This window comes from Canis lupus, chromosome 13 (genome assembly GCF_003254725.2).
Source record: "Canis lupus dingo isolate Sandy chromosome 13, ASM325472v2, whole genome shotgun sequence".
Classification (NCBI taxonomy): domain Eukaryota; kingdom Metazoa; phylum Chordata; class Mammalia; order Carnivora; family Canidae; genus Canis; species Canis lupus.
In genome coordinates, this window is record NC_064255.1 from 38,464,238 (window position 1) to 38,490,920 (window position 26,683).

The 26,683-nt window shown below is 46.2% G+C and overlaps 2 protein-coding genes across 14 annotated transcripts; both read left to right on the forward strand.

Annotated features, from left to right (window-relative positions):
* Positions 1 to 105: 105 nt before the first annotated feature.
* RPL8 (ribosomal protein L8) lies at positions 106 to 3,001 on the forward strand. The gene is made up of 6 exons (XM_025450804.3): positions 106 to 261; positions 499 to 642; positions 725 to 866; positions 1,111 to 1,329; positions 2,461 to 2,576; positions 2,804 to 3,001. Exons 2-6 carry the CDS (start codon positions 505 to 507, stop codon positions 2,960 to 2,962), a joined length of 774 nt encoding a protein of 257 aa, XP_025306589.1. The 5' UTR covers positions 106 to 261; positions 499 to 504; the 3' UTR covers positions 2,963 to 3,001.
* On the forward strand, positions 2,998 to 17,631 carry ZNF34 (zinc finger protein 34). 13 transcript variants are annotated; one of them, XM_049093212.1, is made up of 8 exons: positions 3,056 to 3,129; positions 9,218 to 9,257; positions 11,507 to 11,556; positions 11,719 to 11,837; positions 11,957 to 12,043; positions 12,355 to 12,481; positions 12,900 to 13,019; positions 15,437 to 17,631. In XM_049093212.1, exons 5-8 carry the CDS (start codon positions 12,011 to 12,013, stop codon positions 16,798 to 16,800), a joined length of 1,644 nt encoding a protein of 547 aa, XP_048949169.1. In that variant the 5' UTR covers positions 3,056 to 3,129; positions 9,218 to 9,257; positions 11,507 to 11,556; positions 11,719 to 11,837; positions 11,957 to 12,010; the 3' UTR covers positions 16,801 to 17,631. The 13 variants fall into 13 exon arrangements, with proteins under 13 accessions (XP_048949164.1, XP_048949169.1, XP_035569780.1 ...); XM_035713875.2 differs by lacking the exon at positions 3,056 to 3,129 and adding an exon at positions 3,600 to 4,281; XM_025450715.3 differs by lacking the exon at positions 3,056 to 3,129 and adding an exon at positions 5,106 to 5,186.
* The last annotated feature ends 9,052 nt before the right edge of the window (positions 17,632 to 26,683 follow it).

The window sequence follows — 26,683 nt, forward strand, 5'->3', positions numbered from 1 at the left end:
GCGAGCGCCGTACTCGCCTCCGACCTGCCCCCAGACCCCGCCCCGCGAGAACCGCCCCGGCTGCACCCGCGCCGGCTGTGCCCCGCGGGTCCGGGCTCCTACTGCGCCTGCGCAGACGCTCCTGCGGTCGGAAAGCGCGCCAGTCCCAGCGTGCACCGGGCTTGCGGCCGGGCCGGAAGGTCGTGCGGCTCTCTTCCCCGCCCCGGAAGATAAGGCGGCAGCCGCCGCCGCGTCCCCTCTTCCGGCCGCGCTCGGCAGCAGGTAGGACGTGGTTGTGGAGGGCGGCCCGGCGCCATCCGCCGCCATCCGCCGCCATCCGCCGCCCTGGGGGCCCGCTAGGCGCCCGGCGGGACCCTTGAGAGGGTTGGGGCGCACGGCCAGGGATGGGGGCGCGGAGGGGTCGGGACCTGGAGGGAGGCTCCCGGGGAGCTGGGACCCCGCGGCCAGGGTGGCGGGGGCGCCTGGGCGGCCTGGGCGCTGACCGCGAGTCGTCTCCAGACCGCTATGGGCCGCGTCATCCGTGGGCAGAGAAAGGGCGCCGGCTCCGTGTTCCGCGCGCACGTGAAGCACCGCAAGGGCGCTGCGCGTCTGCGCGCCGTGGACTTCGCCGAGCGGCACGGCTACATCAAGGGCATCGTGAAGGTGCGGGGAGCCCCCGTCCCGGGCGGTGGAGGACCCGGGGAGCCCCGCGCGGACCCGCCGCTCATGCTGCCTCGGCCCGCAGGACATCATCCACGACCCGGGCCGCGGGGCACCCCTCGCCAAGGTCGTCTTCCGGGATCCGTACCGGTTTAAGAAGCGGACGGAGCTGTTCATCGCCGCCGAGGGCATCCACACTGGCCAGTTCGTGTACTGCGGCAAGAAAGGTGAGGCTCTTGTCGGGACGGGGGTCGGGGTGGGTCGGGGACGGGTCCTGGCCTGGTGGGGGGGGGGGCGCGGGGGGGCGCGTGCCCTGGCGCAGAGGAACGTACGGGCGGAGCTCAGGACCTTGGGGTAGGGTATTTGCTAGCACCAGCCTGGTCAGGTAGGCCTGGGACGTGTTGGGCGCCGGTCGCTGCGGAAGAAGGCTGCAGGGAGCCGAGCTCCTGACCGGGGCGCTTCTCCTCGCAGCCCAGCTCAACATAGGCAATGTGCTCCCGGTGGGCACTATGCCCGAGGGCACCATCGTGTGCTGTCTGGAGGAGAAGCCTGGTGACAGGGGCAAGTTGGCCCGAGCCTCCGGGAACTACGCGACTGTCATCTCCCACAACCCGGAGACCAAGAAGACCCGAGTGAAGCTGCCGTCCGGTTCAAAGAAGGTCATTTCTTCCGCCAACAGAGCCGTGGTGGGTGAGTGGCGGCGGAGTCGGGCGCGATGGGTTTGCCTGTGAGCAGTGAGCGGCGGGACCCGGGCTGCTACCCTGTGGGGTGGGTTCAGCGGGTCTCTCCGTCGCTGGTTGGGAGGTGGGTGAGGCCGGACCCCGATTCGTTAGGCAGACTTCTCTGGGCTCTGGCTTCACCCGGGATTCCACACTTGCTTCTCCTACACCCATGGGGTTAATAGTCTTTTTAGGGGCGGGTGACTTTCTTTAAGCTACCTGGTAATTACTTTAAGGGGATTTGAAACCTGGTTTGTTTGTTTTGCTATTCTGGCAACTTTGAATTGTGGCAAACCCGAAGAATAGTTTCGTTATTTAAGATTTAACTTTTTTTTAAAGGCTTATTTTTTAACTTTTTTAAAGATGTTGTTTACTCATGAGAGATACACAGCAGAGGGAGAAGCAGGTTCCATGCAGGGAGCCCGATGTGGGACTCAATCCCAGGAGCTCAGGATCACGCCCTGGGCCGAAGGCAGGCGCTAAACCACTGAGCCACCCAGGGATCCCCCTAAAAGGTTCACTTGAGAGAGTACACACACAAGCTGGGGAGTAAGGGCAGAGGGAGAGAATATTCAAGCACTTTCCGCCCTTTAATCTGCAATTAGTGAGATCATGACCAGATCCAAGAGCTGGACACCCACCCCACTCAGTTACCGAGGTTCCCCAGCCAAGGAACGTTCTTGAGTATATGCTTACAAAATAGGTAAAACTGGTTGCTGTACGTGACTGACTGGGTCAGCCTTCCTGTTGGCATTTGGAGGTTAGAGCGAGTGACCTGCCCACCAAGACAGGTCAAAGTTGGAGGCCTTCCTGGAGAGTCATGGGTCAAGTTAGCTGTTACAGACGTTGTGGGCAGAGCCCTGGCTTGACTGCCCCAGCAATCCTCAAGAAACTTGAGGTCATTTGCTAGGCTGCAGGGGGGCTTACTGTGTGGTGGTAGTTGGCAATGTGTTCCTGAGATTTGGGAACACTGACGGTGTGTGAGTACGTTAGAGTGCTGAATGTGAGGCTGGGTCACTGGTAAGGATGTTCTGCTTGATAGGGTCTTGAGGTGCTGGGAGTGTATGGTGCACTTCCCCAGGGTTTCTGGTCTTCCCGACAGGTGTGGTCGCTGGAGGTGGCCGCATTGACAAGCCCATTCTGAAGGCTGGCCGTGCTTACCACAAGTACAAGGCAAAGAGGAATTGCTGGCCACGTGTGCGGGGTGTGGCCATGAATGTAAGTAGCCCAGAGATGGGCGGTTGGGGCTTTCAGGGATTGGGGGTGGGAGGCTAGCTGGACTGGTCCTTTCCTGCAGTGTCTCTCCTGTGATAGAGGGTCTGTAGAGTGAGGCTCTAGGTTACAGTTTAATGGCACAGGTCAGTCGATCTGCTCTTAACCCAGGTTCTGAGGTAGGTGAAGTCCACACCCCAATATTAATGTCTGCCGTTTTCTTCTGTCTGCAGCCTGTGGAGCATCCTTTTGGAGGTGGCAACCACCAACACATCGGCAAACCCTCTACTATCCGCAGAGATGCCCCTGCTGGCCGCAAAGTGGGTCTTATTGCTGCTCGCCGGACTGGGCGTCTGCGGGGAACCAAGACTGTGCAGGAGAAGGAGAACTAGGCTTGAGGGGCTCAATAAAGTGTGTCCTTCTGCCACCAAGTTGTGCTTGCCTATGGTTTCAGAGGGAAGGGTCCTTGCTTGGAGGACTGCCATGGAGCTTTTGATGTAGGAAGGAGGAAGATGAAGTTGGATGCACCAGGAAATTGTGACAGCTCTGGAGAGAAGAGGTGGGGGTGCTACTGGGACACCCCCTCCTGTCCACCAGCTGCACAGGGAGTTGAGGATCCCACTCATGTGCATTAACTTCTCTTGAGAACTTGGGGAATCTGGGTGAGGGGGTGGACACTTAGGGGTGAGAGCAGTACTCCCAAAACCACAGGTTGGAGAGCCAGGAAGCCCTCCTGCAGTGGGAGGAGCAGGATGGAGTCAGATTAGTTTCTCAGACCCAATGGGCTTCCTGTGCCACCCCTGGTACCTGGTCCTAAACTTGGGTAGATGATGTGGAGCCAACCTGGCACGGAGATGGTAGTGGGGCTCTTTAGTGCCTTGGGGCTCCCCAGAGCCCCCTGCCAGTGCTGCTTTTGAGCCAGAGCAAAAGCAGGGGCTGTGGGCCACTGTGCCTAATCAGTTGCTGAGAGAAGGAGGTTGGGGGGGGGGGAGGTGGTGGGTGGCTGGCTGACATGCAGTGCTCCTGGTATGCACTCCACGAGGGCCTGAGAACCAGTCTGCCCCCTCGGTTGTGAGGCTGTGGCTGCCAGGTGGCTCCTTGATGTCAGGGTCCACACTTGTCTAGCATGAGCCTTGCCCCCAGGTCTCGCCTTCCTCCTCTTCATTTATTACCCACTCCACTTAGGCCATGGTGGAGCAGAGAGGAGGGTGAGGTTTACGCATGAGCAGAGGGTCTGGGCTTGGTTCCCTGGACAGCAAACTAACCTGCCATTGTTTTACCCTTCTGAATAAGGTGGCCATCAGGGAGGGTTTGCTCCAGCAGCAGGTACCCAAGGAAGCCTTCCCCCTGGAGTGCGCGAGGCTCAGGGTGGGAGTGGGTTCAGTGCCCCCGTGACCCGGTGACCACGTGGCTTCTCGGCCTAGCTAAAAGGCCCGATCCCTTGGTGCCAGCGCCCTCCCCGGCGAAGAGCGACGTTTTCATAGAAAATCAAAGGCCTCCCCCCGCTGCCTGGGTTCGGGGGTTCGGGAGCGTCAGGTCGTGGCTCTGGGCTGCCACCTAGTGGCCGCGCCTTGCGTGTCCCGCGCCTCGAGGCGGCTCACGATCGAGACGAGGCCGTTTCCCAGAGCGGCCCGCGGGGGGGTGGCGTCACTTCCGGCGGCTTCCGATTGGCGCGGAGGGCGCGGCGGGCGGCGGCTCCTCGGCGGCTGAGGTGAGTGTGGGCCGGCGGGCGGCGGCGACCGGCCCTGCAGTCCCCGCGCCGCTGCGACCCGGCCCCCCCCGGCAGCCTGCTCCGGGAGGCCCCCGACGGCTCTCCGCCGCCGGCCCCGCCCGAGAGCCCCCTCCCCGGCCGCCGCCCGGGCGCCGCTCCCCTCCCCGGCCCCGGCCCACGGCGCCGAAGGCCGCGGCCGGCCTCGCACTCGCGCCCCGGCCCGGGGGCCCACCCCCCTGTCCCTCCCGCCGCCTCCCCCGACACTCTCACCCGCCGCCCTGCCCCCTATCCCCCTCCCCTTCCCCCCCCCCCAGCTCCCATCTCCCTCCGCCCCTGCTGTGTAGCTGGGAGCAGTCGAGGCTGGGGCGCTCCTTGCCGTCCTCTTCTCCGCGTCTGGCCTCCCCGCCCCTTGCAGCCTCCGCTCTCCCTCCTCACCCTTTGCTGCTGCTGCTCCAGTTCCTCTCAGCAGGCAAATTGTTTCTCTTCTTAGAGGCTTTTATTCAAGGTCTGACATTTAAGACTTTTTAAATAAAAAATGCACCGTGTTTTTGTGCTTTGAAAATACATTTAAGAAAACTTTTTTTAAGGATCTTACTCATTTGAGAGCGTGCATGCAGGAGCCGGGGGAGGGGCGGAGGGAGAGGCCGACTGCTGAGCAGGGAGCCCGTGGGGCGCTGGATCCCAGGACCCTGGGATCATGACCTGAGCCCGTTAACCTCAGCCACCCAGGCGCCCTTAAAAACAACAACAAAAAAAGTTTCCAGCCGCAATCGCAAGGTCTAGAGCTAGCCTGGGGCCTGCCCCTCTCCCCACCCTTTTTTATAATTCAGGCTCCATGCGAAAGTGGGACCTGCCCTTGGCACCCAGAGATGAAGACCCACGTGCTCTACTGACCGAACCACCAGGTGCACCCCTGTTGAGGTGGAAGAATGCTTTTAAGGAAAGGAAAGCTGTTGAAGTGAAACTGCTGTTAGACTCAGGGTCCCCAATCCCATTTGCTTCCCTAAACAACCCTTATTTTGAACAATATGCTTTGTGCAGTTTTTGTTTAGTTTTTGTTTTTTTTTAAATTTTATTTATTTATTCATGACACACACAGAGGCAGAGACACAGGCAGAGGGAGAAGCGGGCTCCATGCAGGGAGCCCTAGGCGGGACTACATCCTGGGTCTCCAGGATCACGCCCTGGGCTGAAGGCCGTGCTAAAACACTGAGCCACCCAGGGCCGCCCAGTTTTTGTTTAGTTTTATTGACTGTAATTGATACACAAGAATTGTATAAATTTTAGATGTACACGTTTGTTTTGATATATGCATGCATTGTAAGATAATCACATTCAACCTAATTAGCATGTTCCTCATCTCACCTAGGTACAATTTTTCTTTTTTGGTTTTTGTGAGGATATTTAAGACCTATCCTCTTGGCAAATTTTTCTTTTTAAAGATTTATTTACTTGACACAGAATGAGAGCACAAGCAGGGGGAGTGGCAGAGTCTCCCTAAGGCAAGGAGCCCAATGGGGGTCTCAACTCCAAGACCCTGGGGTCATGAGCCAAGCTGAAGGCAGACTGAGCCACCCAGGCGCCCCCCTCCCCCTTAGCAAATTTCATAGTTACAAAACAGTATTGTTAACCGTAGTCACAATGCTCTATATTAGATTTCCAGAATATACTCATCTTGCAGAGCTGAGAGTTTGTGCTCTTAGCTGCATCTCACCATTTTCCCCAAGGCCCAAACCTTGGTAACCATCCATTCTTCTCTCTGCTTCTCTGATTTCGACTCTCTTGGATACCACATATCAGTGAGGTCATGTGGTATTTGTCTTTCTGTGTGTGGTTTATTGCATTTAGCATAACGCCCTCAAGGTTCATCCATATAGTTGCGAATGGCAAGATTTCATTCTTTAGTGGCTGAGTACTATTCCATTGTGTATATACTACATCCTGTACCCTCTCATCTATTGTTGGACACTTAGGTTGATTTTTTTTTAAGGCACCTCCACCCTGTTTTCCATAACTGTTGCACCAATTTACATTTCCACCAACAGTGCACAAAGATTTTCTTTTCTCTACATCCTTACCTCACATATCTTTTGCATTTTGATAATACTCATTCTGACAGCTATGAGGTGAAGCTCATTGTGGTTTTTATTTGCAATTAGGTTGATCACCTTTTCAGGTACCTGTTGGTCATTTGTATGTTTTTGTGGGGAAATTGAGGTTCTTTGCCCCTGTTAAATTGGATTTTATAGTTTTTCCCCCCGTATTTAGTTGTGTAAAGTCCTTATGTATCTTAGATCTTAATTCTTTTCTTTTTTTTTTTAAGATTTTATTTATTCATGAGAGACAGAGAGAGGCAGAGACACAGGCAGAGGGAGAAGCGGCCTCCCTACGGGGATCCTGATGTGGGACCTCATCCCAGGACCCCGGGGTTGCGTTCTGAGCCGAAGGCAGACGCTCAGCCACTGAGCCACCCAGGTGCTTTGGTGCCCCTAGATCCTAATTCTTAATTCCTAATCAGATACATGGTTTGCAGATATTATCTCCCATTTCTTTTTTTTTTTAAGATTGATTTATTTATTCATTTATTCATGATAGAGAGAGGCAGAGACACAGGCAGAGGGAGAAGCATGCTCCCTGCTAGCCCGACGCGGGACTCGATCCCGGGACTTCAGGATCGCGCTGGGCCAAAGGCAGGCACTAAACCGCTGAGCCACCCAGGGATCCCCTTATCTCCCATCTCTTAGATGCCTTTTTCACTCTGTTGATTGTTACTTTTCTGTCAGCACGTTTTCTTATACCTCTACACACTTACTAGTGTTTTAAAATCTACATTCAGGGATCCCTGGGTGACTCAGCGGTTTAGCGCCTGCCTTGGCCCAGGAGGTGGTCCTGGGGTCCCAGGATCGAGTCCCGTGTCGGGCTCCCTGCATGGAGCCTGCTTCTCCCTCTGCCTGTGTCTCTGCCTCTCTCTGTCTCTCATGAATAAATAAATAAAATCTTTAAAAAATAAATAAAATCTACATACATAGGGGTATCTGGGTGGCTTAGTGGTTGAGCATCTGCCTTCGGCTCAGGGCGTGATCCTGGGGTCCTGGGATCGAGTCTCACATCGGGCTTCCCACAGGGAGCCTGCTTCTCCCTCTGCCATGTCTCTCCCTCTTTCTCAGTGTCTCTCATGAATAAATAAATAAAATCTTTAAAAAATCTACATACATAATGTAGTATTGATACTCTACACTTAGTGGTTTCACTAATCCTTTTTTGTTTTTAAAGATTTTATTTATTTATTCATGAGAGACATAGAGAGGCAGAGACACAGGCAGAGGGAGAAGCGGGCTCCATGCAGGGAGCCTGATGTGGGACTCGATCCCCCGGCCTCAGGATCATGCCCTGGGCCGAAGGCAGGTGCTAAACCACTAAGCCACCCAGGGATCCCCTTTTCCTTATGTCTTTAACATTTGCGGGAGGCCTGGATGGCTCAGCGGTTGAGCGTCTACCTTTGGCTCACTCAGGGTGTGATCCTGGGGTCCTAGGATTGAGTCCTGCCTTGGGCTCCCTGCAGGGAGCCTGCTTCTCCCTCTGCCTGTGTCTCTTTATCTCTCTCTCTGTGTTTCTCATGAATAAATAAATAAATATTTAAAAATATTATAGCTAGTGACACCTGGGTGGCTCAGCGGTTGAGTGTCTGCCTTCAGCTCAGGGCGTGATCCGGGAATCTGGGATCGAGTCCCATGTTGGGCTCCATGAGAGGAGCCTGCTTCTCTCTCTGCCTCTCTCTCTCTCTGTGTCTCTCATGAATAAATGAATAAAATCTTAAAAAAAAATATTATAGCTATAGGGCAGCCTGGTGGCTCAGCAGTTTAGTGCGCCTTCGGCCGGGGTCGCGATCCTGGAGTCATGGGATTGAGTCCCATGTCGGGCTCCCTGCATGGAGCCTGCTTCTACCTCTGCCTGTGTCTCTGCCTCTCTCTCTCTCGTGAATGAATAAATAAAATCTTTTAAAAAATGTATTATAGCTATTAAAATAATATGGGAAATACAGTACATCAAAGAAAAGTTTAATTTTACTCCAAAATTTTTCTGTACACCACAAAATTAAAAGACAAGCTGCAGAGTGAAAGGTATTTGCAAACATACTTAATACATAAGAAAAGATACACAGAATATATTTTAAAGTAAAAAGACCATTTATTTTAAGAAATGAACACAGGATGACTTGGGAATTCATAAACAATGAAATCAGTCTAATAAATATGTGAAAAGATCTTCAATGTCATTGAGAACTAAAGAAATGCAAATTCAAGACTTATCTCCCCACAGATTGGGGAAAATACAAAATGCTTCACAATAGCAATTTTTTTTTTCTTTAAGATTTTATTTATTTGCTTATGAGACACACACAGGCAGAGGCACAGGCAGAGGGAGAAGCAGCCTCCACTCAGGGAGCCCAATGTGGGACTTGATCCCGGGACCACGAGATCATGCTCTGAGCCGAAGGCAGGCACTTAATCGCTGAGCCTCCCAGGCGTCCCTGAATTTTACTTTCCTGTAGAAGATCAGTTGTGTTGGTACCATTTTGATAGCATGCCATTATGTCCTTATTGCAGGCACAGATCTGTTCATTAATTTCTTTGCTATGCTTACGCCTCACTTTTGTTACCATAGCCTTACAGTAAGTCTTGATGTGGTAGGGCGTGCCTCTGTCTACCTTAGTTCTTTTTTAGCATTGCCTTGGTAATCTGGATCATTACGATATTGAATCATTTTGATCAGATTTTATGTTATGTCCTGTTGCAATTTTGGTTGTACAGAATTAATAGATTTACTTGGGGGATAATTGACATTTTTATGATATTGCATCTTCCTGTTTATGAGCACTGTTTCTCCATAGGTCTTTTTGATGTCCTTCAATAAAGTTTTACCATTTTGTCCCCAGGGTCTTGGATCACACTCTGATAACTGTTGCTGCATATATGGTATGTAGGATTATGTCCCCTTTTTCTTTCTTTCTTTTCTTTTTTTTAAGATTCTTTTTATTCATGAGACACACAGAGGCAGAGACACAGGCAGAGGGAGAAGCAGGCTTCCTGTGGGGAGCCTGATGTGGGAATTGATCCTAGGACCCTGGGATCACGCCCTGAGCCAAAGGCAGACACTCAACCACTGAGCCACCCAGGTACTCCTCTTTCTGTTCTTAGAAATATTTCTTTTTCTTTTTTTTTTTTTTTTGAAATATATCTTTTTCCATCTCTTTTCTGCCCCCCATTGGACTTACCAAATGTTTTTGTGTTTTAACAGCACTGTTGAGAGATTATGTTGTTTCTTTAAATCGAGTATCCTTTATTTTCTTCTTTTCTTGAATTACTTTTTTTATTTTTTTATTTTTTATTTTATTATTTTTTTTAATTACTTTTTTTAGTCTGTGTTTAATTTTTTATTAAATGTTTAGATCAGGGGAATCCCTGGGTGGCTCAGGTGTTTAGCACCTGCCTTTGGACCAGGGCATAATCCTGGAGCCCCGGGATCGAGTCCCACATCGGGCTCCCTATATGGAGCCTGCTTCTCCCTCTGCTTGTGTCTCTGCCTCGCTTTCTCTCTCTCTCTCTCTCTCTCTCTCTCTGTGTGTCTCTTGTGAATAAATAAAATCTTAAAAAAAAAAAAAGTTCAGATCATTTATTTCAGTCTCTCTTGTCCTAAAATAAGAGCACTAAGAATGGACGTTTTCCCTTATGTAACCTCCTTTTCCATTTCTATGTTTTTCTTGGGGGGGGGGTACTTTTCAAAAAACATTTTATTTATTTATTAGAGAGAAAGTGTGCGCATGCCCATGAGCAAGGGGAGGGGCAGGGAGAGAAGCAGACCATTTCAGGACCCCGCGATCATAACCTGAGCTGAAGACAGAGCTTAGCTGACTGAGCCGCCCAGGCACCCCTGAGGGGGTACGTATTTATCAGATATCTCCAGTATAACAACAGTGGTCAGCGAATGTTTTGCCAGATGGTATCAATGTTTGGAATTTGTTGAAACTTCCATTGTTGCCTGGTTTGTGGTGCTCCTTAATCTTTTTGAATGTATATTTTGGAAAATGTGTAATCTCTATGTTTTAAGTACCTATTCTCTACTTGTTCCATTCATTTCTGAGGGAAATGTGTTGAAATCTCTGGTTCCAGGGGAGGTTTGCCAGTTGCTCTTTGCTACTTCAGTTTAGTATTGGTTTCTACATTTCGAGTTTGTTGTTAGATATGCATTTGTCTGTAAGTACAGGTTTTGGGTGGATTTTCCTTGTATTAATATGTATTATTTATTTTTGTTTCTATTAGTGATTTTTACTTTCAGTTCTTTTTTTTTTTAAATTTTTTTTTTTTAATTTTTATTTATTTATGATAGTCACACACACACACAGAGAGAGAGAGAGGCAGAGACACAGGCAGAGGGAGAAGCAGGCTCCATGCACCGGGAGCCCGACGTGGGATTCGATCCCGGATCTCCAGGATCGCGCCCTGGGCCAAAGGCAGGCGCCGAACCGCTGCGCCACCCAGGGATCCCTTTACTTTCAGTTCTGTTTTGATGGTATAAATATTGCGAAACCACACATAGCAATTGTATATTAAGCTCACAAGCATCACAATGGAGGGAAGAAGCCAGAGTGTAGACAGCACAGGTGCTTGATAAAGTTCACCAGAAGCACACCTGATGTGTGTTGGTGGAAGTGAATGGAGGCGTACCCTTAGGAGTTCAGGAAGGAAGCAGTGCCTGCAGGGGCAGGAGGGCCGACTTCGGTGCTGGTTCTGTGGGCTTGGGCCCTTTGTGACTGCCCCTTGAGCGTGTGTTCAGGATTTGTTGAGACTTCTGCATAAATTTCATATTTCAATAAAGAGCTTTAAAAGTAAAAGGTAGGGGTGCATGGGTGGCTCAGTTGGTTAGGCATCTGCTTTCGCTCAGGTTGTGATCTCAGGGTCCTGGGATCAAGCCCCGAGTCCAGCTTCCTGCTCAGCAGGGAGGCTGCTTCTCCCTCTCCCTCTGGCCCTCCCCTGCTCTTGGTGTCTCTCTCTCTCTCTCTCTCTCTCTCTCTCTCTCTCAAATAAATAAATAAATAAATAAATAAATAAATAAATAGAATCTTCAAAAACAAAATAAAGAAAAGGTACATCGTTAACAGTTTTATTTTATTTAGCGTTTGTGTTGTTTGTCGTCTATTCAGGCTTTCTGTGTTACTGTATTTTAGGTTATGCAGGAGCATTGTGTGTGTATCAGAGACTCTTGTGCTTGTAGTAGGTGAGTTTAATCCTCTTATTTCTTACCATCATTCAGACACTGAACTTATTTCTACTAGTATTGTATTTTTAAGTGTCTATACTTTTGTTCTGTACCTTGTATTGATTTTTTTTCCACTTTCACTCAACACTTAATAAGTTGTCTTTATTCTTTCATATAAAGTGAATCTTCCTACTAAATGAGGCAGCTTGATGTGTCAAGAAGGTCGAGGGGAACAGATGGCCTGAGGAATTGTGCACACATTCCTGTAGTGGGGGCACGGTTGTGCAGGGCAGCCCCAGGTAGGGAGCAGAGTCTTCCTGGGAGACTAGCTGTGTCCTGATGGGGATGACAACGGTCCTGAAGCTGCCCACAGAAGGGGCCAGGCTGGGCCTCCATGTGTTCTTCTCTTTTCCCTCAGCACCAGTGTGACTCACCACTGATTTCTCTCCTGGGAAGCCCAGGGTACCAGGTTATGGAGGCTTTGCACCTGTCTGCTCTGCCCCAGGTGAGCATCCGTTTTCCCTGAGAGGTCTGCAATCTCCAGATAGGGCTTCCTTGCCTGCTTTGCTTCAGCAGACACTGTCAGCCATCTTGGTCTGGGATGTTGAGCAGAAGAGGGGTGATCCTGGGACTCCCTCAGCCTTCCAGAGTTACTGGCTTAGTGGCCAAAGGTTCAGGCCACTCACTCTCCTTGGCCATACTAGGGCATCAGGCTCGTCACCCCTGTGCTGCTATTCCTGGTATGCTTCTGGTGCTTCTGCCCCCAGGGCCCACTCTAAGCTGCACCTGGGCCTGCAGCAGCCCCTGTCATTCCAGGCTGAGGTGACCTTTGAGGACGTGGCCGTGCTATTCTCCCGGGAGGAGTGGGGCCGTCTGGGCCCTTCTCAAAGGGGCCTCTACAGGGATGTGATGCTGGAGACCTACAGGAATCTGGTCTCCCTGGGTAAGGCCCCTCACCAGGATGCTGTTCAGGGGACAACCCTGGGGATGGATGGCTCATCAGGGGCTGGGCTGGGGGCCTCACCCTCTGGTCCTTGACAGGCCTGGTCTTTGCAAAGGGAGGGCCAGGTGGGGCGGGTTGGTGGTTCTCTCCTCTAAGCTCCCAGATAAGACTGCCTCCCTGCCGCAGGCCCAATCCATTCCTAGAGGGAGTGCATACCTCTAGGTGGAGAGAGCACCCTGCATTCTTGTTCCAATGCTCAGATCTCATCTTCATGACCATCCCAACCTGCCAGAGTGTCCAGACTTCCCAGCTCCCCACTTTGCCTGTGCTTCTCCTTCCTGCTACAGTCCCAGATGAGGTTCCACTCAGTGCAGCCCTGCATCCTTGGCACCAACCCTAGGCCCCATTTTCTTCCCAGGAGCTGGACCTGCAGGTCCCAAGCCTGGGGTGATCACGCAGTTGGAGCGAGGGGATGAGCCATGGGACCTGGATGCACAGGGCGCCAAGGGGACAGAGCGACTGAGAGTCAGTGTCTCAGGTGCGTGAGGGGGGGCCACTTCCTAACAGTTGCTCAACAGGCATTTGTCAGAGTCCAAGGTGTGTGGTTAATGACTCGGGCATTTAGAACAAGGTGCATCAGGGCCAGCATGGTAACCCTAGGAGTGGCTGATGTTGAAATCCAGGTCACCCCCATCAGCCTGGGTGCCTCAGTGTGGTGATTCTTGAGCTGCATCTTCTAGGAGAGTGAAAGGGGGAATTGTTGGCAGAGAAGAGGGAACGCTGGACCCCATGGAGCCCTGCCCTTCAGAGCTCATGCCCTATGAGGAGGGTCAGATAGGGCCATAGTGATGGAGACCATCACTTCATTCTCCTTGTCTACATTATCCACTTGACAGTTATAGACCAATACAAAGAAGAGAGAACGTCTAATCAACCACATACCAGTGTGTTCCGTTGTGCGCCTGTTGTCCCCTTTCTTATGCGGCCTGTCCACATCCATATATGAATGTTGCTTCTTTTTTTTTTTTTCAAAGATTTTATTTATTTATTCATGAGAGACACAGAGAGAGAGGCAGAGACACAGTCAGAGGGAGAAGCAGGCTCCCTGCAGGGAGCCCAATGTGGGACTCAATCCCAGGATCACCCCTGAGCCATAGGCAGACGCTCAACCCCTAAGCCACCCGGGCGTCCCTGAATGTTGCTTCTTGACAGGAATGCAGTGATCCCTTGTGTACTGCTGTCATCTCCTTTTTCACTCACTGAGTGTCCATTTTTATGCCCACAAGTCTCAGTCACTGCTTTTGCTGGAAGTGGCAGTGGGAAGGGTGCTCTCTAGTTTCATTGCTGTGGACAACTCTGATAAGCATTATTTTGCACGTGTCTTGATGATGTCCTAAGAAGCAAGTACTGGCTAAAAGACTTGAATTTCTGTTTTGTGAATTTATTTATTCAAATAACAATACTTCCAGAACCAGGATAAACCCTAAGTTTATAACTCAGTGAATTTTTATAAAAAATCATCTTGTAGAGGATCCCTGGGTGGCTCAGCAGTTTGGTGCCTGCCTTTGGCCCAGGGCGCAGTCCTGGAGTCCCGGGATTGAGTCCCACGTCGGGCTCACAGCATGGAGCCTGCTTCTCCCTCCTCCTGTGTCTCTGCCTCTCTCTCTCTCTCTCTCTCTATGTCTATCATAAATAAGTAAATAAATCTGGAAAAAAAAATCTCAAAAAAGAAATCATCTTGTAAATCAAAATGCGAACGCTTTCTAGCTCCCAGAATGCCCACTGGGCCTCACGTGTCATTTCCCACTGCTCCTCATAGGGTCCCTCTCTAACTCCTGGATGCCACTCTGCCCATTAGCTCTGTGTCTGGTCAATTCGGGTATCTGAGGGCTGCCATGTTGTACAGCATACATTCTGTTCCATTGCCATACAGTGTTCTGTCATATGAATATGCCACAGATTATTTCCATTCTTTTTTTTTTTTTTTTATCTCCATTCTTGTTGATATTTGGTTATCCTTATTTTGGGATTGTTGTGCATGTTTCTCTTGCTCACAGAGAATGCATTCTGGTACCATATTTCTGCAGTTGGAGTTGCTGTATGAATGGCTAGTCAAGGAACCAAGGAATGGAGGCTTAAGGGTATCAGGAAGTATTCTGTATGGCATCTTGAGTTTAAGGGGCTGATGGTTAACTGGGTTGCCTCTCAGGTCTCTCTCCCTCTCTTTTTTTTTTTTTTTCTTTCCAAGATTTTATTCATGTATTCATGAGAGACACACAGAGAGAAACAGAGACATAGGCAGAGGAAGAAGAAGCAGGCTCCATGCAGGGAGCTCAGTGTGGGACTCGATCCCAGGACCCCAGAATCACACCCTGAACCAAAGGCAGATCCTCAACCACTGAGCCACCAGGCATCCCAATCTCTCAGGCCTCTTGAGAAAAGCCCAGAGAATGGGTTCGGCCTGCTAAGGAGGGCTAAGGGTCTTGGTGTACTCTGCAGTCCATGGTTGGCATGACATTAGCCCTCTCTGTCCTGAGGAGGCAACTGGTTTTCCTACCATAAATTTTGGGAGTAGATTTGCTATTGTGAGGTGGCCTTAGACTCAATTCTTTGTCAGATGCCCTCCATGACTTTCAGGGCCCCTCTGGTCTCTATGGTGGTATGAAGCTTCCATCTTCTGTACTTTTCTGATGAGGACCTACATCCTACAAGCCCCACTTAGGCAGAAGGCAGGCAGAAGAATTGGTCAAGCCTGGGTTGAAATACTTGTACTGCTGTAAGATTGCAGCCTTAGGTGAGGTCGTTAAGCCTCTAAGCTACCGGCTCTCATCTCTGCAAGGTGTTGTGACTTTGGAGATGATGGAATTGATACTGTACAGGTGGTGGGTACCATCTTCCTATTTTCCTTCTCAGGTCAGGACAGGTGGTCCTAAGATGTAGTGTTTGTTGTTCCAGGTCATGGGGCCAGGACTGAATTTAAGGAGTTGTCTTCGGAGGAGATGCTTGATAGGGAAGAACTGGATCAACTCCAGGGGGCTGTTCCCCAGGGACGTGATCCTGAAGAGATCCCTGCATGGAGCAGGGAGCCAGAGGAGAGCCTGGACAAGCATATGGAGCAGAGAGACCTGAGGCCAGTCCCACTGACCAGTGAGGACAGCATTCAGGAGTCTGGGGGAGGCCTCAGGTTTCGGTCAAGCCCTGTCTCTGATCAGAGACCTCACAAATGCGATATATGTGAACAGAGTTTCGAACAGAGATCATACCTCAATAACCACAAGCGTGTACACAGGTCAAAAAAGACAAATATTGTCCATGATTCTGGGGAATTCTTCAGTGCAAATTTAGTTGTTAAAGAAGATCAGAAAATTCCTCTTGGGAAAAAATTACATTATTGTGGTTACTGTGGGAAGGCCTTCAGGTACAGTGCTAATCTTGTCAAACACCAGCGGCTTCATAGTGAAGAGAAGCCCTACAAATGTGATGAGTGTGGGAAAGCCTTCAGCCAGAGCTGCGAGTTCATCAATCACCGAAGGATGCACTCAGGCGAGATCCCCTACCGTTGTGGTGAGTGTGGGAAGACATTCAATCAGAGGCCCAACCTCATGAAGCATCAGAGAATTCATACTGGGGAGAAGCCCTACAAGTGTGGTGATTGTGGGAAACACTTCAGCGCCTATTCTTCCCTTATATATCACCAGAGAATCCACACTGGAGAGAAACCCTATAAGTGTAACGACTGTGGGAAAGCCTTCAGTGATGGCTCAATCCTTATCCGACATCGCCGGACCCACACTGGGGAGAAGCCGTTTGAGTGTAAAGAATGTGGCAAAGGCTTTACCCAAAGTTCTAACCTTATCCAACATCAAAGAATTCACACTGGTGAGAAACCCTATAAATGTAATGAATGTGAGAAAGCCTTCATCCAAAAAACCAAACTTGTTGAACATCAGAGAAGCCACACTGGAGAGAAGCCCTATGAATGTAATGACTGTGGCAAAGTCTTCAGCCAGAGCACACACCTTATCCAGCATCAGAGGATTCACACAGGAGAGAAGCCATACAAGTGTAGTGAGTGTGGGAAGGCCTTCCACAACAGTTCCAGACTCATCCATCACCAGAGGTCTCACCACGGAGAGAAGCCGTACAAATGCAGTGATTGCAAGAAAGCCTTTAGCCAGGGCACTTATCTCATCCAGCACCGGAGGATCCACACTGGCGAGAAGCCCTACAAATGCAGCAAGTGTGGGAAGGCCTTCCGGCACAGTTCGAACATGTGCCAGCATCAGAGGATTCACCTCCGGGAAGACTTCTCGAGGTGATCATGGAGGAGGATTCATGAGTTCCACTATGTACTTCTTACATATGACCCACCCCACCCTCTTATTTATTGTCCACACAGTGTTGTTACAGATGACGGGCGTTTCTAATTAAAAACAAGCAACAAAAATTCTTTTCTTAAACCAAAAGCAGTGCATGTTCATTTTAGAGAAATTAAGAGGATTAAGCAAAAAGAAGTTCTCCCCCACTTAGGAAAAGAATCTGTCACTGCTGATATAAGTTTCCTTTCACACATAATTAAGAGCATTTAAAAAAGGAAATACTGTGTGCTTGTCATTGTAGCACATAGGATCTTCACCTATTGCTATTCTTTAATCCTAGAAAACTCACACTGGAAAGAATTCTACATATTTACATGTTTTTACGTATTGTAAATTTAAAAGATTAACATAGTCATACTTTTCTGTGTGTCTTTGTAATAGAGTTGATAATTGCCGTTTTCATTGTGGTATATATGCATAACATAAAATTTACCATTTTAACCATTTTTACATGTATAGTTCAGTGGCATTAAGTACATTCACAGTGTTGTATAACCATCACTACTGTTTTTTTTTAATTGAAACAAAGTCTATACCCATTAAACAATAACTCCCCTCTTTTCCTCCTCTTAGCCGCTGACAATCTCTGTTCTGTTTTCTATGAATTTGCCTATTCTAGGTTCCTCATAAGTGGAATAATACAATATTTTCCCTTTATATCTGGCTTATTTCACTTTGCATAATGTCCTCAAGGTTCATCCATTTTGTAGCCTGTATCAGAATGTCATGCTTTTTTATGTCTGAAAAATATGACTTTGTTCGTAGATACCATGTTTTGTTTATTCACTCATCTGTTAATAGACACTTGAGTGTTTCTGCCTTTTGGCTGTTGTGCATACACTGCTGCGAGTGGGTGCACAAGTATCTTTTTTTGACCTTTTTGGGGGTAGGGGAGAGAGTGCATGAGCAGTGGGGGTGGAGGTAGGGGCAGAGAGAGAAAGAGAATCTTAAGCAGGTTCCACAACCATGGCAGAGCCCTATGTGGGGCTTGATCTCATGACCCCGAGATCATGATCTGAGCTAAAATCAAGAATTGGTTGCTTAGTCAACTGAGCCATGCAGGCATCCCTTGGATCATTACTCTCAATACTTCTGGGTGTAATTCTGGGAGCGAAATTGCTGGATCATATGGTAATTCTTCTACCTTTACCTTTTGAGGAACGGCCAGACTTTTCCACAGTGGCTGTACCACTTTACAGCCACGTACCATTTACCCTTGTACATTCCCAGCAGCAACGAATAGAGGGTTCTAATTTCCCTACATCTTTATCAACACTTGTTATTTATTTATTTTTAAATAGTATCCATCCTAATGGGTGTGAAATGGTTTCTCATTGTGGTTTTGGTTTGTATTTTTCTGATGACTAATGATGTTGAACATCTTTTCAGGCACTTATTGACCATTTGTCTGTCTTCTTTGGAGAAATATCTGTCCAAGTCCTTTGCCCATTTTATTTTATTTTATTTTTATTTATTTATGATAGTCACAGAGAGAGAAAGAGAGAGAGGCAGAGACACAGGCAGAGGGAGAAGCAGGCCCCATGTACCGGGAGCCCGATGTGGGATTCGATCCCGGGTCTCCAGGATCACGCCCTGGGCCAAAGGCAGGCGCCAAACCGCTGCGCCACCCAGGGATCCTGCTTTGCCCATTTTAGAATTGGGTTTTTAATTATTTTTTAAGTTTTGAGGTGTAGGAGTTCTTTGTGTATTTTCATGGTGGTCCCTTATCAGATATGCGATTTGCAGATATTTACTCTTATTCTGTGAGTTCTATCTACTCTTGTGTCCTTTGATGCACACAAATTTTTAATTTTTATGAAGTTTATTTTTTCTTTTGTTGCCTATGCTTTGGTTATCATAACCAAGAAACTGTTAAATGCAAGGTTAGGAAGATTTGCCCCCCCCCCCCTCCCCTTTTATTCTGAGTTTTATAGCTTTAGGTCTAAGGTTTTGGTCTTGGATCCATTATAAGTTGACTTTTATATATGGTATCAGGTAAGGGTCCAACTTCTTTTGCATCCAATTTTCCATACAACATTTTTTGAAAAGACACAGTTATCCCCGTTGAATAGTATAGGCATATCTCAGAGATAGTGTGTGTTCAGCTCCAGACCACTCTGATAAAGCAGATATCTCAGTAAAGCAAGTCAAATGAATTTCTGGTTTTTCAGTTCATATAAATGTTTTGTTTACACTACAGTGTGTATTAAGTGTGCAGTGACATATCTAAAAATACAGTGTACAAACCTTCAACACTTTATTTCTAAAAAATGGTATCTGAACTCTCAGCAAATCATAATGACTGGTTATAGGTTCCCATAACAAATATAATAGTGAAAAAGTTTGGGGGATCTCTGGGTGGCTCAGCGGTTTAGCCCCTGCCTTCTGCCCAGGGCATGATCCTGAAGTCTCGAGATCAAGTCTCAGGATCAAGTCTTGGGATCGAGTCCCACATCAGACTCCCCGCATGGAGCCTGCTTCTCCCGCTGCCTGTGTCTCTGCCTTTCTCTCTCTCTCTCTTTCATGAATAAATAAAATCTTTAAAAAAATAGTGAAAAAGTTTGAAGTATTGAGAGTATTTGTAGTATTCCCAAAATGTGACAGACAAAAAGTGAATAAATTGCTGTTGGAAAAATAGTGCCAATAGACTTGGTCAACATAGGATTGCCACACATCTTCAGTTTGCAAGAAACACAATAAAGCAAAGCACAATAAAACCAGCTATGCCTGTATTGGCTTAGGCTACCATAAAAATACCACAAACCTGGTGGCTTAAAATGCAAATTTATCAAAAACAAATTTGACTCTCATAGTTCTGGAAACTAAGTTTGAGATCTAGGTGCTGGATGATTCAGCCCTAGTGAGGGTTCTCTTCCTGGCTTCAATACAGCTGCCTTCTCACTGTGTCCTGGCATGGGAGAGAATATCTCAGATGTCTCTTCCTTTTATAAGGGCATCAGCCCTATCAGATTAGGGCCCCACCTTTTTCATCTCATTTAACCTTTATTACCAGTTAACAAGCCCTATCTCCAAATACAGTCGCATTGGGTTAGAGCTTCAACATCATGAATAGTAGGGTGGGACGGAGGGGAAACACAAACAGTTCATAAATGGTCGTGGCACCCTTATCTAAAATCAATTGACCATACAATGCAGGGGTTTATTGCTGGGTTCTATTCTGTTCATCTGTCCTTATGCCAGCACCATATTGTCATTTTCTGTAGCTTTATAGGAAGTTTAGAAATCAGGAAGGGAGTCCTCCATTTTGTTCTTTTTCAAGGTTATTTTGGCTATTTGGGATCCCTATCTGGGATTCCATATGAATTTTAGGATGGGATTTTCTATTTCTGCAAAATCACAGCTTTTGATAGGGATTGCATTGAATCTATAGATCAGTTAGGATGGTATTGTCATGTGAATCCATCAAGCCTTCCATGAACATAGGATATATTTCCATTTGTTTAAATGTTCTTTTCTTTTTAAAAGATTTTATTTATATATTCATGAGAGACACAGAGAGAGAGAGGCAGAAACACAGGCAGAGGGAGAAGCAGGCTCCCAGCAGGGACCCGATGTGGGACTTGGTCCCGGGACCCTGGGTTCATGGCCCGAGCCAAAGGCAGATGCTCAACCACTGAGCCACCCAGGGGTCCCTCTTAATTTTTTTTAATTAATGGAATGCAACTAATTTTTATGTCCTGGTTTTGTATATTGCTATTTTGCTGAATTAGTTTGTTCCTAAGATTTTGTTTTGTCTTGTTTTTTTCTTTTTGGTGTGTGTAATCTTTAGGGTTTCCTCATATAAGGTCATGTAATCTGTTAACACAGTTTAACTTCTTTTCCAACTTGGGTGCCTTGTATTCACTTCCCTTGCCTAATTGCTCTGGCTAGAATTTCCAGTACTTTCTTGAATAGAAGTAGCAAAAGCGAGCATCCTTTACTTGTTCTTGATCTTAAAGCCTTCAGTCTATACCATTATGTATTATATTAGGTTTTTCTATATGATTTTTACCATGCTGAGGACGTTTCATTTTATTTCTGGTTTATTGAGTGTTTTTATCAAGAAACTGAAGTTTTACCAAAAGCTTTTTTTGTATCCGTTGAAAAGATCAAGTAGGGTTTTTTTTTTTTGTTTGTTTCATTCTGATAATGTGATCAATTACAATGACTGATTTTGATGTTAACCATTCTTTCATTCTGGGGATAAATTCCCCTTGGTCATAGTGTATAATCCTTTCCAATAGTCTATTGAATTTTCTTTGCTAGAATTTTTTAAAAAGGTTTTATTGATTCATGAAAGATATATATAGAGAGGCGGAGACACAAGCAGAGGGAGAAGCAGGCTCCCTGTGGGGAGCCCAATGCGGTATTTGATCCCAGGACCCCTGGGTCATGCCCTGGGCCCAAGGCAGACGCTCCAATGCTGAGTCACCCAGGCATCCCATGGTTTGCTAGTATTTTATTGAGGATTTTGCATCAGTAGTCATAAGGGATATAGGTACCTAGTTTTTGTTTCTCTGAGGGTAATCTGAGCCTCATAGAATGAGTTAGGAAGTTTTACTTCCAGTTTAATTTTTAAAATATTTATTGTGGGGGAGAGGCAGAAGGAGCCGACTCCATGCTGATCGTGGAGCCTGATGTGGGGTTGATCTCATGACCCTGAGATCATGACCTGAGCTGAACCCAGAGTTGGATGCTTAACTGAGTCATCAAGCCACCCTCCACTTTAATTTTTAGAAAGAATTTGTGGATTAGTATTCTTTTTAAAATGTTCAGTAAAATCGACCAGTGAAGCCATCTGTGTTGGGCTTTTCTTTGGTGGGAAGATTTTGATCATTGATTCAATCTTCTTACTAGATACAAATCTATTCAGATTTTCTCCTTAATGAGTCAGTGGTAGATTGCGTGTTTCTAGGAATTTGTCCATTTCATCTAGATTATCTAATTTGTTAGCATACAGTTGTTCATAGTATTCTTACATAATCCTTTTTATTTCTGTGAGGCTGGTCACGATGACCACACATTTACTTCAGTTTTTTAATAATTTAAATTTTATCTATTTACTTAGCTTAAAAGTTTGTCAACATTGTTGATCAATTCAATGAGCTAACTTGAAGTTTGTTGATTTTCTCTATTTCTGTATTTTTAGATCATTATTTCCACTCTGATCTTTACTATCAACCTTCTTTCTATTTGTGTTTAGTTTGCTTTTCCCTGGTTCTTCCTCCTCCTCCTCCTCCTCCTCCTCCTCCTCCTCCTCTTCCTCCTCTTCCTCCTCCTCCTCCTTCTTCTTCTTCTTCTTTCTTCTTCTTCTTCTTTCTTCTTCTTTCTTCTTCTTCTTCTTCTTCTTCTTCTTCTTCTTCTTCTTCTTCTTCTTCTTCTTCTTCAGAGAGAGAGAGTGGGGGGTGGGGGAGGGACAGAGGAAGAGGGAGAGAGTAATCTTTAGTAGACTCCACACTCAGTGTGGAGCCCAACATGAGCCACATCAAGAGTCAGATGCTAAAAAAAAAAAAAAAAAAGAGTCAGATGCTTAACCAACTGAGCCACCCTGGCACACTTTTTCCCCCTAGTTTCTTGGAGTGTACAGTTAGGTTATTGATTGAGAACTTTAACAAATTAATTAGTTAATTAATTTTAAAATAGGCACCTCGACCAGCATGGAGCCAAGTGCAGGGCTTGAACTCAGGACCCTGAGATCAAGACCTGAGCTGAAGGCAGATGTTTAACTGACAGAGCCACCCAAGCACCCCTTCATGTATGCTTTTAAAGTTTTAAATTTCTTTCTATGCACTGCTTTCACAACATCCCATAAGCTTTGGTATATTGTGGTTTTGCTTTCATTCATCACTAGGTATTTTCTACATTCCCTTGTAATTTCTTCTTCTGCTTACTTGTTGTTTAAAAGTTTGGTTTAGGGGCATCCCTGGTGGCTCAGCGGTTTAGCGCTGCTTCAGCCCAGGGCATGATCCTGGAGACCCAGGATCAAGTCCCACACTGGGCTCCCTGCATGGAGCCTGCTTCTCCCTCTGCCTGTGTCTCTGCCTTTCTCTGTGTGTCTCTCCTGAATAAATAAATTAAATCTTAAAAAAATTTTTGGTTTAATTTTCCAATTTTTCTTCTGTAATTAATTTCTAGTTTTATTGTAATTGGAAAAGATAATTTAGGATTTTAAAATTTTTAAAAGATTTTATTTATTCATGAGAGAATAAAATAAAACCTTTAAAAACAAAAACAAAAAAAACCCAGAATTAAATAAAATATGTTGCGACTTGCTTTGTAGACTGTACTATGGTCTAGAGAATGTTCCATGTGCACATGAGAAGAATATGTATTCTGCTGTTGCATGGAGTGTTCTGTAGATGTTTCTTAGGTCTAATTGGTTTTAGTGTCCTTCAGGTGGTCTTCTTTCCTTGTTGATTTTCTGTTTGGTTGTTCTATCTATTATTGAAAGAGGAGTATTGAAGTCTCCTATCCTTATTATAAGAACTTTTCTCCCCCTTTTAAAACTGTCATTTTTGCTTTGCATATTTTAGGACTCTACCATTAGGTGTGTATGTGTATGTATTATAATATTTTCTTGCTTTTTATCTATAATTTCTTTCTTTGTCTCTTCTAATCTTCTAACTTTTTTTGTCAACATGTCTCTGTCTGATAATACTAGAGCCATTTCAACTCTGTTCTTAGTTACTGTGCATGAATTATATTTCTTCATCCTTTCAACTTCTTTGTGTCCTTATTGCTAAGGTGATCTTTCATAGACTGCATGTAGTTGGATCCTGATTCTTTAAAATCCAAACTGCCAATCTCTGCCTTTACTAGGATAGCTTAATCCATTTGTACTTTATATGATTACTGATGAAATATTTACTTCTATCATCTTATCTGTCTTACGTATGTCTTGTTTTTTCCCCCTCTATTTCTATGTCCATGCCTGTTTTTTTGTACTTGTAGTATATTATTCTAATTCCTTTCTTTCTTTTTCTGTATATGTGTATATTTTTAGTTATTTTCTTTGTGGTTACTGTGGGGATTATTTTAAGCTTATAACAGCCTAGTTTGAATAATACTGATGTAATTTTAGTAGTATAAGCATTCTTCCTATTTATCTCCGGCCTTCTCTCCTTATATTGTTATTGTCACAGACATTTATCTGTTTTATGCCCACCAACATAGACTTATGATTATTTTATGCATTAGAATATTAAACCATGTAGGAAAATAAACCATAACAAAAGTTAAGTAATATAACCTATTTAGTTCATGTTATTTTGTCCTATGGCTTTGAGTTACTGTTTCATGTCCTTTCATTTCAGCCTGGAGGACTCCCTTTAGCATATTTTGTAAAGCAGGTCTACTGGTAATGAACTCTGTCACCTTTTCTTTATCTGGAAATGTCTTAATTTCATCCTCAAGAATGAACGATAGTTTTGCTGGGTATTGAATTCTTGGTTGACGTCTTTTTTCCTTTCAAACTTATTAAAACACCATCCCACTTCTTCACTACCTTCTGGCTTCCATAGTTTGTGAAGAGCAATCAGCGATTTATCCTACATAGGCTCCTTGGTGCATGTGGATTTGTTTGTTGCTGTTTTCAACATTTTCATTGTTTTTTTTTTTTTTTCTTAAGATTTTATTTATTTATGAGAGACACACAGAGAGAGGCAGAGACACAGGCAGAGGGAGAGGCAGGCTCCCTGTGGGGAGCCCAATGCGGGACTCGATCCCAGGACCCTGGGATCACAACTTGAGCCAAAGGCAGATGCTCAACCGCTGAGCCACCCGGGTGTCCCTCAACATTGTCTTTGGAATTTAACAATTTGACTACAATATGTCTCAGTGTGGATCTCTTTTAGTTTATGAACTGTTTGGACTCATTGAGTTTCTTGGACAGGCATATTCATGTCATCTCAGGTTTTGGAAATTCATAGCCATCATTTCTTCACATATCTTTTTTGCTCATTTCTTTCCTTCTTGGAATCATATAATGTATACATTGGCAGTTTTGATGGTGTTCCATAGGTTTCCTGGATCTATTCATTTTTCTTCATTCTTTTTTCCCTTACACTGCATAATTTCAATTGTCCTGTCTTCAAGTTCATTGATCCTTTCTTCTGCCACATCCGTTGAACTGCTCCAGTGAATTTTTTTCATTTCAATTATTGTACTTTTGGCTCCAGATTTTGTTTTGTTTTGTTTTGTTTTTGGAAGTTCTGTCTCTTTATTAATATTCTCATTTTGTTTATGTATCACTTTCTTGCTTTCCTTTAGTTTTTTGCCCATGGCTTCCTTTATGTCATTCAATGTATATAAGACCATTAATTTAATATCTTTGACTAATAATTCTAGTGTCTGGACTTCTTCAGGAATGGTTTCTATTTTTTCCCTGTGAATAGGCCATACTTTCCAGTTTCTTAGCATATTTTTAATACTTTTAGCTGAGAACCAGGTGTTTTGAGTGTTATGTGTGGTGATTCTGGAATTCTAAGCCTTCCACTCCTCCGAGATTGTTGAGTCTTTCTTGTTGATGGTGGAAGCCATCTTTGACTTTTTGTTTGCATAGTGTTTATTCTTCAACGTATTTGGTCCTTGAGGTCTCAGTTCCACTGTGTGGTCATCCAGCACTCTGAAGATTTCTTTAAGTGTCTGTCTCCCAAAAAAGGGAAGAAACAAGTATCCCTTTAATCCCTCTACAAGTACTTGCTTATATATAAGCAAATGCTTTCCAGGGTGGTTGTACCCAATACTGTATCAGATATATGTCATCAGCACCTGATCATTGGAATACATTATCCTTCCATGATAGGATGCAAAGTTGAGGAGAGCACAGTCTGACTTCCGTACAGCCTCCCTGTACTGGATGTTGTAATTTTAACTTCTACTTGCTAATGAAATAGGCATGACTCTTGGCTGGTATTGCATTTGACTGTCTGATTACTCAGGAAAGTTGTATCTGTGTGTGTGTGTGTGTGTGTGTGTTTTAAAGATTTTATTTAGGGGATCCCTGGGTGGTTCAGCGGTTTAGTGCCTGCCTTTGCCTGGGGCATGATCCTGGGGTCCTAGGATGGGGTCCCGCATCAGGCTTCCTGTGTGGAGCCTGCTTCTCCCTCTGCCTGTGTGTCTGCCTCTCTCTCTCTCTCTCTCCATGTGTCTCTCATTAATAAAAAAATAAAGATTTTATTTACTTATTCATGACAGAGACACAGGCAAAGGGAGAAGCAGGCTCCCCTTAGGGAGCCCAATGTGGGACTCGATTCCTGAGTTCCAGGATCATGCCCTGAGCCGAAGGCAGAGCGTAACTGCTGAGCCATCCAGGAGTCCTTGTGTTGGCTTTAATAAGAACCATCTCTTACATCCCCTGCCCTATCACTGCTAATGGCTCTGATGCTTTCTTGTTGGGTTAAGAACTCCTGCTCTGGGGATCCCTTCCTCCTATCAGCATGAATGTCCCTTAAGCCAGTGGCACCCCAAGGGACTGTGGCATTGAGGGGAGCCCTAGAGCCATGGGTGGGAGGGCTAGTGGGGCAGGAGGTGTGGTGGTCCAGTGCAGTCTGAAGAAGCGTATTTACTGGAAATACATGGAAAAAAACACACTAGTGGTTTTCATTGTGCAAAATCGGAAAGCAGATGGTTTGACAAGTTTTCTTGGCTGTTTGGTTTTGGCTGACGAGGGCTGGCACCATGAATTGGTGCCACACTTTCACAGGGGCCAAATGTCAAGCTCATCTAAGGATGGGAGGGAGCACAGGCAAAGGGACTTCTTGGTTCTTGATGTTTCTGCCTGGCCACTGGGACAGTCAGGCCTGGGTATCTGGTGGGTTAACTG